The sequence below is a fragment of the Nesoenas mayeri genome (genome assembly GCF_963082525.1).
Source record: "Nesoenas mayeri genome assembly, chromosome: 5".
In the NCBI taxonomy this organism is placed as follows: Eukaryota; Metazoa; Chordata; class Aves; order Columbiformes; family Columbidae; genus Nesoenas; species Nesoenas mayeri.
The window spans coordinates 17,511,364-17,525,969 of record NC_137548.1 but is presented as its reverse complement, the minus strand read 5'-3'; the positions used below and the strand labels follow the sequence as shown (position 1 = coordinate 17,525,969).

Here is a 14,606-nt window from a genome sequence, read left to right as displayed (position 1 = left end):
AAAGAGAGGAGACTTGTGCATGGCTTAGTGCCACCCTTCTAACGTGCTGCTGTTTTCCTTCTTTAATGTAAATCAGAAAGTCAAAGGCCCATCAGAGCCTAGGTGCCCCTGGAGCTTGAACAGTTAAGGCACACAAATCTCTGTAACTCTGTGCATGCAAGCAAGCAACAAGGCTAACACAACTGCTTCTCCAGTTTGAGTAATCCATTTTGCACTTGGAATAGCTTGGGCAGCCTTCAGCATGAATCCAGAGCAATGTCACGTGCGGTGTGTACCGGAGCACCCTGAACACTTTGCTGCTGCATTTCACTGCAGCAACCATAATTCATAAATATATTTAAAAAACACATTTGCAGGAAGAAGGGAAAACACAGAGGACTAGTGATATTTTACTTGTGAAGATCTGCTTTTGTAGGCTAGGATATTTGTATTATAATTATGACACCATCAGAAACAATGCCAGATATGAAGCATTGTATGTTCTGAAGTACAAGGGCAGAGATTCAGAGGGAATCACCTGAAAGGCCTTCTGTTACAAATCACGTGCTGTATCAAAAACATGAGTTAATCGCATTTTGTCTACATGCACTCCCTAACATGCACGGCATTTCTGGACACTCTGAAGGAATACAGAACTGATGGCTGTCCTGTTGTAGGAAATTCCTGGGACGATTCTTGTCAGCTAACAGTAACCACTTAATTAACGTAAATACCAAATTTTGGTTAAAAAAAAAAAAGAGTCTGCTTTGGAACAGTCTGGAACTAACCGACGTTTCACAAAATGGGCCATTCACTTTGTCGTTCTGAACACCTGCACACGGTCGTTACGGTGCAAACTCCGCAGAGCAGGGATCAGGGAAGTGCCCTTTCCTCCGTGGAAGTCTACCTGGAAATGCATCTCCTAGAGACAGGTGGAAGAACACAGGGGGTGCCGGTGCCACCGCCACTACCACCCGGCGACACCCGCCCTCTCCAACGGCCGCCGTGGCCCCTCACGCACCCGCCGCTGCCTGCTGCCCTCCTCGCACGGCCGGCGACACCGGCAGCGCGCATCCGCTGCGCCGCTCATGGGGAAGGATTAATTTAACCAGTTAATTCCGCCCCCCCGCCCAGAGGTGGGGGAGGGTACACGCGCGTTGCTAGGGGTGCCGGAGGAGCACCCAGAAAGTTGCAGGAGAGGGGCAGGGAGAAGAGGGCTGACCAGGCGCTCGGAGGAGCGGCTGCCGGCGCCGCGCTGACAGCCCGAGGGGCAGCTACTCCCACGCAGCGGCCGTTACGCCCACCCGCCGCCAACGCCTGGTAGCGGCGGGGGGAGGGAGGAAAGGGATAAACTTTGAACTTAGCCGCGGGGCGGGCGGGGAGCTGCATGGATGCCGCTTTCCCTCAGGGCTTGCTCGCAGCCCCCCGCACGCTGTAGGGCGGCCGCTGACAGAGGAACCGCCGCGCCGCTTCCTGCGCCGCCGGCCATGGTGCGTGTGGGGCGCGGGGCTCAGCCCGGCCCCTGAGAGCGGCGCCTCGCCCCCGCCCTCCGGGCTGCTGCCGCCGTCCTCCCTGCGCCTCCACCTGCCTCTCTGCTTCGCCGCTGCCGACCTGAGCCGCTGGGCATCGGCTTCTCTTCGCGCTGCAGCCTGCCCGACATGGAACCGTCCGCGGGAAGCCGCCGGGAGTGAGTCCCGCTTTCCGACCCACCTGCTGGCCGCCCCCTCGGCGCCCGCGCTTGCTCCGATGGAGCCGGACGAGACGCCGCTTGCCGCCCCGAAGACCATGGTGCTTATGCTGAGGAAAGTTCGCAAGAGGCGGGAGATGCTGCTGCAGCAGCTGGGCTTCATCTGCGCCATCCTCTTCTTCGCCTGGTGCATGTCCAGCCTGCTCTCCAGACTGGGTGAGTGGTTGTGGCGGCGGGACCGGGGACGCGGGCAGGGCCGGGAGGGCGGCTGGAGCGGCCCGGGGCAGCCGGGGGTCGGCGGGGTCAAGCGTCCGCGGCTGTTCCCGTTTTGAGTTTCTCCGTGGAAATACCCCAGCGGGCGGGCGAGGCGGAGGAGCGGCGCGGGTTCCTCAGGAGAAACCCCCGCGCCCGGCAGGTGCGCGGCCGCAGCCCCGGGGACAAGAGGCAGCGGCATCTCTGGCGCCTGGTGGCCAAGGGCTTCCCAGCACCGATCCCGCCCGGGAGACGTCCCGCCGGCATCTCGGGGGGCTTCAGGTCGGGAATCAAAGGGCAATCACGGGCCAACTGTGTGCCAGGGAACGTCCCTGATGTAGTTTCCCTCCTGCCTGTGCATCAGAGCTGAGTCCTCTCCAGCCGCTTGTGGTCCCTTCTGCAACTTCGGGCCACCTTTCATTTTAGGTTGTAAGCCTCCAGCAGCTACAAGTGCTGTTATTTTTGTTTTGTTTTCTCCATCTCCTTCCACCCTCCTCCCCTCCCCCCCCCCACCCCGAGTGGATTTGACCGAAAATCCTGTCTTTTAAGCAAGGAACAGTGCTAATCTCATGTTTTATAAGAGAGAGTCTGTTGCATCCTTTGTGCAAGTGCCCTGTCGGTAAACTGATGTATTTATAATTAACTACATAGTTCCCTTTTTATTATTATTTTTTTTTCCTGCCTGCTGGCACAGTTCGGGCTGTAAGCATGCAGCTTCAGGCCCGCTTCTTGCAATATGCTTTGCATCCCTCAGATATGAAGGCTAAGGTTGCTGGGACAGCACATGGGTCTCTAGGTAGAACTGCCAACAGTCCTTGAGGCTTTAAGAACAAAATCTAACTAAGCCCAGATTCTACATTCATGTTTAATATAAGAAAATCAGAGTTCAGCAGAATTAGGGTGGGTCATCTGCTTAAAATAAAGCTGAAATTAAAATGTGTGCTTTACGGGAAGAAAAATCGGGTGGAACTTTCTAATGCTTTTGTGCTCAAACTATTGCTGAGGTTGTTTGAGATACATCTAGGATGGCAATGAGCTTTCCATATAAGAATTCAGTGTCTTAGACCATATTAGCATATTGCTCATCTTAGAACTTTCAACTGTCTTTTTTCTTAATTGTGGTTTTAGAATATACTGTTGCTTTATTTAGGACTGTTTGTCATGCCTTTGCATTTTTTTTTCTTTTTTTTTTTTTTCCTTCTCCCTTGGACCAGCTATTTTCATAAACTTACTGCCTTGTAAAGGTAATTGGGGTATGATTATGTTTACATAGTTTTTTGTTGTTGTTGCAGATAAGTTTTTAAAAACTTTTTTATAGGTTTGCATTAAAAATATTATGACTAGTGAAAGTTTTTAATCTCTTGGGTTATCAACTAAATCCCTCATAACCTGATTTTTGATGGTAGGCTGCATCAGGTAGGTTTTTTTTTTTTCCAGCTGGCTAATTTACAGTATATTGGATCTGTGAACACTGATTGTCTGTTCTCTAAGTTTCTTATAATTGTGCCATCAGATTATTTTAGCAAATACTCTAGCCAAACTAACGTCCAAGCTAGATTTATTTTGCAAGAGTCGCTGTAGCAAGGCACAAGCATTACATGATGGGTGAATATAAACTCTAAGATCAGCCATAGGAGAATTTTTGTTATTATAATATGTTCATTTGAAATGGGTAATGTTGAGATAGAAGTGATTTAATTAAGGGGTTCTATTCTTCTTTTGATTATTATAATTGCTTACCCTGTGTCATCATAAGTGCTCCTTCTGTACTCTATTCAGCAAGTTCCATTGACAATGCTTCTGGACTATGAGTTTAGGCAAAAGCTCCACTGACTTCTAAAGAAGTTTGTTTTTCTTAAGACTTGTGGGGTTTCACAGTGTAGTTATTTTCCATTTTCCTTGACAAGTTATGCAGGGATCAATATTGTCAAGTATACCCAACACTGAAAAGATCAGGCCCTAGACTCAGAATAAACCAAAATGTAACTGGAACATGTCCATATGCATTTTTATTTTTTGATAAATCAGTAACATAACATGTGCAAGTGCATATGACTAAACGGAAGTGTGATTGTTGCTTATATGAGCATAGCTGGGCTGGTTTCATCTACAGGAACTGTTAAGTATTGAGTTTCACAGGTGCAGGCTTCAGTGTTTGCTTGCTGCAGAATATTTTCCTGTTGGGGGTCACAGCCAGGCATTCTCACAGACAGGCATCCTGATAGCCAGAATGTGTGAAGAACTCTGATACTGCACCATCATAGCTGGTTTCACCCTTTGTAGCTAGGAGCACCTCTCATATGTGTGTTGGTGTGCACCCCACTCACACCTTGATTTTGCTGCGTTCACATGCTGATGGTCTGTCCACGCTTGTTGCTAGTAGGGGCATATAGTCCAGTTAAGATGATGCGGGAAAAAAATTAGTGACAGTGAGCATAACCTCTTTCTATTTAATATAGGCCAAGAATCAACTGTTGCTGACAGACGTGTTTTGTCAGAAATATGGAGGAATAGAAAGTTGATGGAATCATCTAATCGGACAGTTGAACGTAACTGTACGGAGCCAGGTAAGATGGGAAAACTTCGCCATGTCTTGTAAGCTCTTGAGATGTTTTGCATAGTGCTGTCATGACCAAGCTGCAGTGATATGTTAGGGTAAACATAAAAGTGTCCAACTTAAAAAACAGCAGGACTGTTTCATTTAGAAATAAGGTTTACTGTGCTATATAATGCCATGATTTTATCAAAGCTAAAAGTTAATGTTATGATGTAAGAATGTTTTGGGGTCATTATGAGACTTCTGCTGGCAATATTCTTTAATTGTGTTTCTTTCGGTGATGATTCCTGTCTAGCTGATGCTGAACTGGCAATAGAGGTGTAGTCTTCTTGAAACTATGGGTAGCTAAACATGCAGTGTTTGAGATACCATCTGAGCACAGTGATTTGTGTTCATTAGTGTTATATGTTTAATCACGTTTTGCTAGTTTAATGATAAACAATATGTTCAGAACAGGCATTTATATTGTGTGGAGGGGGATGATGAGGTAACTAAAATGGAAACCCTGGAATCCATTTTACTTCAGGATATCTAGCCTGGCCATGAGATAATAATTGATTAAGGTCAGGGATAGATGATGCATTTTAATATCAGTGTTAGTCCACAATGCGTTCATCTTCCCATCTGTCTTTCCACTGTGTATTTCCTTTCTCTCCCTCCATGCCTCTGTGTGGTTTACGGTGCGTGGGAGATGAGACATTTTGCCAATGACACTAGCCAAATGAATTTAAAGTTTAGATTTTTTTTTTTTTTTTTTAAATGACTCTTATCAACTAGGGGATGACAGCAGAGCCTGTGCCTTCTTGCAAACAGTGACAGCGTGAGTTCTGGGATACTGCCCCAGTCACTAGAAGAGGTTGGAGCAGTACTCTCCCTCCCTAAGTTACATGGTTATTGCAATGCTGAGGCACCTGTTGTATCGATTGAGGAACACTACTGTGCTTTTGTGCTTCTAAGAGAGGAGTGGAAGAACATTAAGCAAAGAACATGGGTCCAAAAGCTTTATCTTTATCATCTGGATGTCCAAGAGCTTCTCTGTACTCCTGTTAAGAACTTTGTGGGTTAGTTTGCTGTTGTCTGCATCTGTAACCTCATGATGCTGTTGATTTGTCTGTGAAAGTTGTTCACACACAAGAAAGAAGAAACAAATGACCTTTTGGAAACACGTAATTATTCTTTGTGAATAGTCAGAAAATACTATTCTTTCCCTCTCCTCTTTAATTTTTCTCCACATATGTGGTTGCACCAATGTGATCATGTCTGAACACATACTTTGCAGCACACTTGGAGCCAAGCCAACAAAGGCCACAAAATCATAGAAGCTGGATCAGAAAGGTGCCCATCAATGTTCTTGATGGGGATTTCCATTTAGCATGAATGAAAACTTTTTTACAATGATATGATGAAACTGCCAAGGGAAAACATATGCTTATGTGTAAATTGGAATACCAGGAGCAGTGCTGACTTCTCCACATGTTTAGAGCAAATAGGTCAGCTCCCTCCAGTCCTCTAAAATTGTGAGGTTAGTTTAAGAACAATTGGAATAAATAAATACAGCCAGGTCATTTTGATGTGCTTTCTGAAATTCGGGTCTTTGAGGTGCACTTTTTTCTGTAACCACAAGAGCTGGACACAAGAGAGGCTGAAATATGCTTCAGAATGCTGAGGTTTTAAGGAAAATATCATGAGACTTGTATTAAATTAGTGATTTCTAGTCACGATGCTAGAATTAGCCTTTGCTTTTAAAAGTTTTCCCTCTGGTAGAACACAGATTTAAAGATCAAATATGTCACAGGATTGCAATTGTAGCTTTTTATTAGTTGCGTCCTGTTATTCTGCAGTTATGTACAGTTTATCTCTGCATCTTCTGCAACCAAAGGGGGGATTTAGATGCTGCAAGAGTCACTAGATGTAAGATAGCTACAAATAAAGGGAGCATCTGAAAAATACCTGAAATTCATGTTTGTTGGATAGGAATGGGTCTGTAAGAACCCATAATTGTTACTGCTCTGTAACAACTTCTGTAGATTTGTGATTTTTTGGGGGGGTGGGAGGGATAGGGCAGGGGTGGTCTTAGGTTTGCCTGCCACCTGTGCCCCTAGCTTATCTGGTAGCCAAACATCAAGATTTGCTCTACAATGAGAAGAAGGTACAATGACGTAAAACCTCTCAAAAAGAAACAAGTAGCACAGCTCATCTCCATGAGAGTGTAGCTTCTGTAACCCCATGATTATGTCTGGAGAAAGTAGTCTCAGGAAAGACAGAGAAACTTGATCAAGGTTGCATAGAAGATGGGTGAGGGAATGTGGTTTTCAGTCATGTGCTTATCCCAGTGTAATGAAAGTCACAGGAATGTGCTGTCAAACACTCTAAGTGGCTGGACTTTATTTCTGGTCATTTTTTTAAATCTAAAGAACAGATAGTTAATATGGATATATGTTGTATGAATACAGTGCTGTCTGTAGGCTCCTTTGTGAGAAGTATAATAGTTATTCTTATGTATGTCCTTTCTGTATCTGCCTTAAGCACGAATGCATGGATGTGTATATGGTATATAGCAGTTTTCTTATGTTATATAAATGTTTTTCTGTGTGTTTTTAGGATACAAGAACTTCATACCACCTTGGGAAATACAAGTTCTTGCTGAGAGCCTGTTAATCCTTTGTGTCATTGCAGTGCTATTGCTGTGTTCCCTTTTTATTAGCTTCCCACACAAGTCTGCAGCTTTACTTCCCTTTTCCCAGAGGCTTTCGACAAAGTTAATTTATTTACCACTTCACCCCCTTTTCCTGCTTGCATGCAAATTAGGAAAAAATCCCCAGTCGTCAGAAATTGCAGTTATAGAAGTTTAAGACCATGAGAACCTTGTGGTTCATGACAGTGGTAAGAAAGGCTCACCCTTGGTAATATATCTTAGGAGAAAAACTCCAGGAGCTTCTAGAAGTAATGTAAGAAGCTTGTGGAAGGTACTGTCTGCTAGAAGCTCACATAGCCTACACTGTCTGAGATTGTCTGATTTACTGAAGTAGATCTTTTTATATTGTGTTCTTCTGGAAAATATCAATGCTTCTAGGGCAATTGTATCAGAAGAGAAAAAACTTTGAAGTATTGGCAAGGCAGCTTCAAATAACAACCCCTCAGGCTCTGACAAAGGAAAGAAAAATACATATATGTGTGTGTATATTATCTATGAATACATATAGATAGAGAGAGGAGGAAGGATTTTCTGACCTTTGGAGGTTAGAGGGACTGATATTAATGTATATCTTAAGAGGTGGTACACTTTTTCTGATAGTAACTATTCCACAGTCATAAGGGGTTATAGATACTATCTATTCCATAACAGCAGCAAAGGAACTGTAGGTCACATGCAGGTGGGAGGTGGAGTGTTTGTGAGCACCAAGCCACCCTCAGTTCAGTCTGGACTAAGAAAAAATCTTCGCCAAAGTTAATGTACTCTGTGGCATCTTTCCATTGAAGACCATTCCTGGCTTGAAACTTCCCCTTTGCTGGAAGCTCCTTTGCCAGGAAAAGATTCAGATCTTTATATTGTCCTGGAGCCAGGCTGGAGGGCTTATAGATTGTCCATAGAAAGCTTCAGACTTCAAAAATATCACGAGAGCCTGAGATTTTTGAATTAGGAACCTTGTGCTTGTTTCATATTAACTCTTCAGAGGGCTGCTGTGGGTGGCCCTCTTTGAGGGAAACCAAACTACCTTTTTGTTGTCTTTGAAAACTTTTCTTGGGTAAATTTCTGTGTGAGGAGGTGTTGATCTGACCCTCACTTAAGGCAGAGAGATCATGAAGAGGGATAGTAGTTGTCTCTAGCATCTTAACAGATCTCATTAGTTTATGACCGATTTTTTTTTTTGTCTTACCCGAGCTCTTGCTTCCATCTACCATCAGCTTACTAGCTTGCAGTGCCATCTGCCCAGCAAGTCTGATTTATAGCTTCTCTGCTCCAATGGCTTTGCCTGTTGTTTAAAAATGTTCCTACGACTCCATGACCTCCAGGACTCCGAGGAACGTTTTCAGAGCAGTTACAAGCTGGGATGACTGCGTGGTGCAAAATCTCTAACCACGTGACACCACTGGGTTGTGTTAGGCTGTTAAAGCAGCTGATCTGGACTCCTTTCTATTGTTAATATTTTCAAGTAATCTCTGTATACAGTACAGAAAATGTTTAAACTACTTGATGTGAATTAGAAATTTATCAGAATATATTTCCAGTAGTCTTCTGACACTAGTTAGTGAGCTGCCTTGAAACTGGAAGAGTCAGTGGGTTCTCTGCCCAGTGGTTTGTCAGGTGTGGACAGTTCATGAGCTACATTGATTTTAAATAGCTGGGGATTTGTTTCAAGTGTGCTCCTCCCATTGTTATCAGTAGGTAAAGATGAATTGTGGGCTGGGGGAAAGGCAGGGGTAGCATTTATTTCTGAGCCATGCTGCCTTTTGACTTTAGAATTAAAAGGCTCACTGTAGCAATGCTTTCTGTTCTTGCAGTGACAGAAAAAGAATCACTTCTGTACGGTGAAATGAAGTGTTTCCCAGCAGCATATGTATAACTGAGTTCTGAGTCAGGATCAAAAGTCATTAAGTGTCTATATTTTACACTGTTAGTTATAACCTTGGGGACTCATGTAGGATGTGATACATTGTACAGAAACTGCAGAAGACTTAGACAGTTTTGTTAACATATCATAGAAAGTACAAGAGGCTGTTACTTTTTCTGCAAAAATCAATGATGGTGTTCTCAATGCCTAGGGAAGGTAGAACTGACTCTTTAAAATAATTTTCCAAAAGGACAGAAGAAGCTTGTACATTTGTTGTAAAGACACTCTAGGGAGAATCAATTTCCATCAATTTTATTTAACAAACATGGTGCTTAGTTAAATGCATCATTCTTAATATGCTGGATTGATGTGTACTTTTTTCCTTCATCCTTATAGACACCTTAATATGTAAAACATAAACTTTGTGTAATAAATGCTGATCTAAACATATGTTGTTGCTGGTAGAATATGTCATTTTTTGGTGATGTAAATTCACTTTGAACAATGTGATAATACGTATTTCCTTTAAACAATGTGCTCATGAGCTTCCCTAGATCAAACCTCCATTTTGTAGCAGGGATAAATGCCTTAGACCCCCACTTTTAAGGAGGTGGTATTAATAATTTCACTGTAACCTTTGTTTCATGAACAGTCTACATTGGTAAGCTCAGCATGACCTGCACTTCTCTTACTATGCATTCATACAGGATGCATAGTAAGGTGCAACTGTTGTAGTATGATAGATTTATTGATTATGCATACATTTTGATTTAAAATGTTTCTTTACTACAATTTCTTAACCCTCAAAGACCAGGAAATTTACCAACCCTAAGTATCCTGTTGTTATGTTGTTCCAAAAGGAAATGAAAATGAAGAAGGATTTAAGAAAATTTTTCTTATTTGCTTTATGCATATAGTATTCACATAACATACAGGTGCAGTGTCCAGCGCGTGTGTATATATATGCACAGATGCATATGTTTATGTAGTGGAAAGAGTTACTAACCAGCTAGCGTGTATCTTATTGCTGTAGCCACTTGTCATGTGCTTGTGGAGTTTTATTTGTTTTGGGTTGGTTTTGGGTTGTTCCTCACTCCGGTGTTTCTGTGCTCACTCTTGTCTCTGTAGATGCTGAGCGGTAAACTTTATTGATTGTGATCTCACTTGGATGGTTTCTATTCCCAGGGGGAGATAGATGTGAGACAATTTAAAACCACTTTTAGTGGACTAGTTGAGGGCAAATGACAAATGTTTAATGGCAAGTTTTTCTTGAGTGGCTTCCAAGGTCTCCTAATAAAAATTCACACCTAGATTTAGGTTGAACTTCTGATACTCTTTGTCTGGCTTATTGATGTGGATGTTAAAAGGGCTGGCAGGTAGATGTCATTGAAGTTAATTGGGGTTTATTTATTTTATTTTTTTTGTGAACCAGTTTAGGAAATGTGCTTTTTTTGAAGCTAGAATAGAAAAAAATAACCAACCTTCTTCTCTCTGAGCTGTTCATTTTCTAACAGTGTATTAATGCTGACATCCAAAATAGTAGAAAGAGATGAGACAAACATCTCTCTGTGCTTTGGCTCAACCTGCCAGCAGCATCCCTGGAGAGCTGAGAACAGAAAGCGAACTCCAGGGTAATTTATCGATTTCCCCAGGTCTAGGTGCCAAGTTTGCAGGAAGTGGTTTAACACACAGTAAATAAGTGTCTGACAAAAATGCCATTTAGAGATGTAGTAAACAAGGGCAAATGAAACAAAAATAAACACTATTTAATATAGCACTGTATATTCTTAAACCTGATAAAAATGTTACTTGATATGATCTTTATTTCATATGACTCAGATTTTTATATAGTTGATTTTGGTCCAGTGGAAGTGCACTGTGCGTAAGCTAAGTCTTTGCTCTGAAACCAAGAAGCAGGCTTGAAACAAAAATTGGTATTTCTAAAACGTTGCAAATGTTGCAAGAGTGATAGAGAAACTTGAGGTTTGGAACTGGGTGGTAGAAAACATAAGATTATCCAGTCATGGAGCATGGAGTTGGTGAAAGGGACACAAAAATACGAGTGGAGAGAGGCTGAATTTGGATAATGAGCCATCGGAGAATCATGGGAATAGCAGGGCAAGGAGGCAGGCCCTGGGGAGTGGTAAGCAGTGATAGTGATAAAAGATGTATGAAAAATCAAAATGTGGTGAGAAGTTTGGTTTTGGTTGGGCAATGAAACTAGAATGAAAAGGAAGTCTCTAAAAAGGGCTTAAGTTACAAAAGGGCTACCTTTTACAATTGTGTTTGGCACATAAAACTGGAAGCATTCACAATTTATATTGATTTTTTGATTTATTTTTTAGTGTTGTGTGGGGTGTGGTGTTTTTTTTTGTTTTTTTAAGCATAGATTGCCTATCAAGGAGGAACATTTTCAGAGCTTATAGTAATGACGCCATCTAGATATAAAGTCATCTAGAAAGCTTCACCAAAACCTGACCCTCCTTAGCTTCAGCTCTGTCTCTCTGAGTTGCAGTGTTTGTTTTGAGGGTTAAAATGACTGATTTAAAAATACACTTAGGCATAGCATGGAATTTCATTGGTGTATATTAATTTTAAACTTTGTTCTGCTAATAGTTCTGATAAGAACCCTCATAAGTTAATTACTATTTCATAGGTTATGAAATTTTATTATACATATATATTACTGTATTCATTAATACCAATGACTTTTTACAGAATAGATGTGGTTATCCACCCAGCAGGCTGAAAATATTCCATGAACCTGTTGACAATTCAACTGGCATCACTCTTGTTCTACAGGAAGGCAAGACCTTCAGGCAATAAAGGGTGATGGTTTCCTTTATTCTTTAAAGTTGACAGACATTATAGTAGAAAATGTAATAGCTTTTGAATCTGAGTCAAATTCATTCCTGCTGGGACTCTACTGATAAGTTGAAGTACAGCAGAGCAGATACTTCAGGTGGAACACAAGGTACATGTATATGAGCTCATTCAATTGTTTCCTTTATTTACAGCATTAAATTAATGGTTTAATGTTAATGACAGGTGCTGCATTAATAATCTTGAGAGAGTGACGTTCTCTACCCATAGTGGGGAATAGTGGCAAATGTGCCTTCTTGTGAACAAGAATGTAATTTAGACTCTGCCTGTGCAGTTTCCATACATACTTGCTTGTTGGACTGTTCTCGGAGATTGCCAAAGCCTGATGAATTATTTTTCCCTTGCATATGATGCACTGACTTGTTCAGTGGGTTGAAGGTAATATGACTGGATCTATTGCACAGATCTATTAAACCTTTGAATAGCAAGATGTAAATATTCACAGATGGTGGGAAACATTTAAACTTCGGGAATGGTAAAGTTAAAATAGATGAAACTTATGTTTAGAAGCTCAAAGAGCTGAAATAGAGAAAGTAGATTTATTTATTATGTTTTTCATTTTCTGTGCTTCACATGTGCTTTGAATTTTGTGAGTTCCTAACCCAAAACATAGACTCATGAAGAGAGAGGCGTTTATTCTTTCAGTGTTCTGGAACCATATCCACACTGGTGCCCACTGCCTTAACTCCACCATGTCATTAGAGCCCTGACAGTTAACAGCAGGTGAGGTTGAGCCCTACAGATTTGATGCTGGATGGTGAGATGCTGTTTCTGGTTTAGTTCTTTGGTGAGAATCTTCTCTCTTTAAATACTTTTCATGCCTTCATAAAGGTTGCGTTCTTTGCCTGATAATGTCACGCTTCCTTAAATCCCTTTACAGGATTTTTGGCTGCTGTTGCCTAAAATTGTAAGGCTCTTTCTTACCTTCTTAAAGCCTTTCACAAGTCTTCCCCTTCGCTCTTGCTGCTAGCCTTTGCTTCTTTTACCTGCACTGAAACTTTGAGATGAGTTTCCAATGTCCATTTGCCTTTTCTTGTTATTTTTATGTAGCCTCTTACAGATGTGAAAGAAACTATCTGGAATATTATAATTCTCTCCTTTTTTGAATCTCACTTAATGAACCATGAGCATCGTGGTGCTCTCAGGAGATTGGCCAGCCAGGATTGGCTAGACAGGGAAGAAGTCAGAGCTAGCATGTTAATTAGTCCTCTTTCAGCTGTGCACAGAAGCTTTGCTGGTTGAGGGTGGAGGGAGATGAGGAGGGTCCCTGCAGAGCTTTAGTGTGTCCTTGTGAGATGCAGTGGCAGCCCTTAAGAGCACCTAATGGAAATAGAAGAGGAAAAAGAAGACTGAAAAAGGCAAAGTGGCTTGCCCAAAGTCTGCAGAGAGGGTCCATTTTTTCTCCTCCTGTTAGTCATAAATTGTAGTCATACTAAGTTCACTGAGCCTGGAGCTGTTGCTGCAACCACCATTGCCTCTCTGCTCTCCTTCTTGCTCACCTCATAATGACTTGACTCTTACTGTGCTTTTTTTCATGAGAAATGTAGGTTTTCAGAACAGGATGTTTTTTCCCCCCACTGTATATCTTTACAAAGCCTAAAATGGGGCACCAAGTGTAGTCACTAGTATAAATGGGTCAAGGATAAACCCAGGACTGCTTCAGTATGATGAATGTTTGTGATTTCCAGTGATATCTAAAGGTTGTCAAGTGAAGTATCCATCTTGCCTCTAGGAAGTCAAGTGGTTACCACTTCCCAGCCCGTTATGCCAGGTAGCTGAATGCTATATTACAGAGCAATTATTATTTCTCCTTCTCTTCCACTTAGAGGGAGAAGGACTGATGGAGGAACCTTGGAAGTTATAGAACTTCTCAGTTGCTCCCACAAGGGGGTGAAGAGATGCCTGCCCAGCCCATCTGTGAGCAGGTTGCCATCTACAGAGAATGAAGATGAAAAATTGTGACTAGGGAAGTAGCGGGTCCGTGCTGCAGTGATGGTTCTACTTCTGGGGAATGTGTTCTTGGGACCACTATGTGAGAAGGACTGTCGAAAATACCAACACTCTTGTGCCATACCAGGCATAAAAAGAGCAACTCTTGTTGCTTACAGACTGAAACAGAAAGAAATAGTCCAGCAGTATTTTCTAATGTGTGAGTAAACCTGTGTTTGTGCCTGACTCAAAGGTTTTTGAGGGGAGGGGAGGTGTTGTCTTGGCCATAACTGACTTATAAGGGAGTAACAAGTACTTCAGATTTGAAGTTGATCAATTATGTTTTTTAATTTTGTTTGGTTTTACTATAGTTATTTGATTGTCTATGACTCTTTAGTAACAGCACCTGATAGGAGAGTTCTTCCTTGGAAAGACTATCTGGGACCGTCTCCAGAACTGCTTTAATCTGTGGATATTCAGGGCAACTAACTTTAGTAAGTACTACTTAGGTAATTAAAGGTTGGAGTTGGGCTGCTTTCTCTGCAAGACAACAGGCTGGTACAGGGAAATTAGTCAACTTGGTTCAGTTACCTTCTGTATAGCATGGAATCTGGTTGCAGACAACTCAGAGTTTGATTTTCTAATGTGTTACAGGGTTTTGCCAGTAGAAATAATATTACTCTTAATGTAGTCTTGGAGGTAGAAAAACTAGCACAAATTTCTTATGTTGAGATTAGTATTTATAACTGTTTATGAAACAGTCACA

General features: G+C 42.0%; 1 protein-coding gene across 1 annotated transcript in view; it reads left to right on the top strand.

Annotated features, from left to right (window-relative positions):
• Positions 1-1,725: 1,725 nt before the first annotated feature.
• The window catches only part of SLC24A4 (solute carrier family 24 member 4), a gene marked incomplete at both ends in the record, with an annotated part of 89,061 nt that continues 76,180 nt past the window's right edge, over positions 1,726-14,606 (top strand). Inside the window, 2 exons of the mRNA XM_080344660.1 lie at positions 1,726-1,882; positions 4,378-4,485. Coding sequence (XP_080200786.1) covers positions 1,726-1,882; positions 4,378-4,485 — 265 coding nt within the window. The remainder of the gene's footprint in view (positions 1,883-4,377; positions 4,486-14,606) is intronic.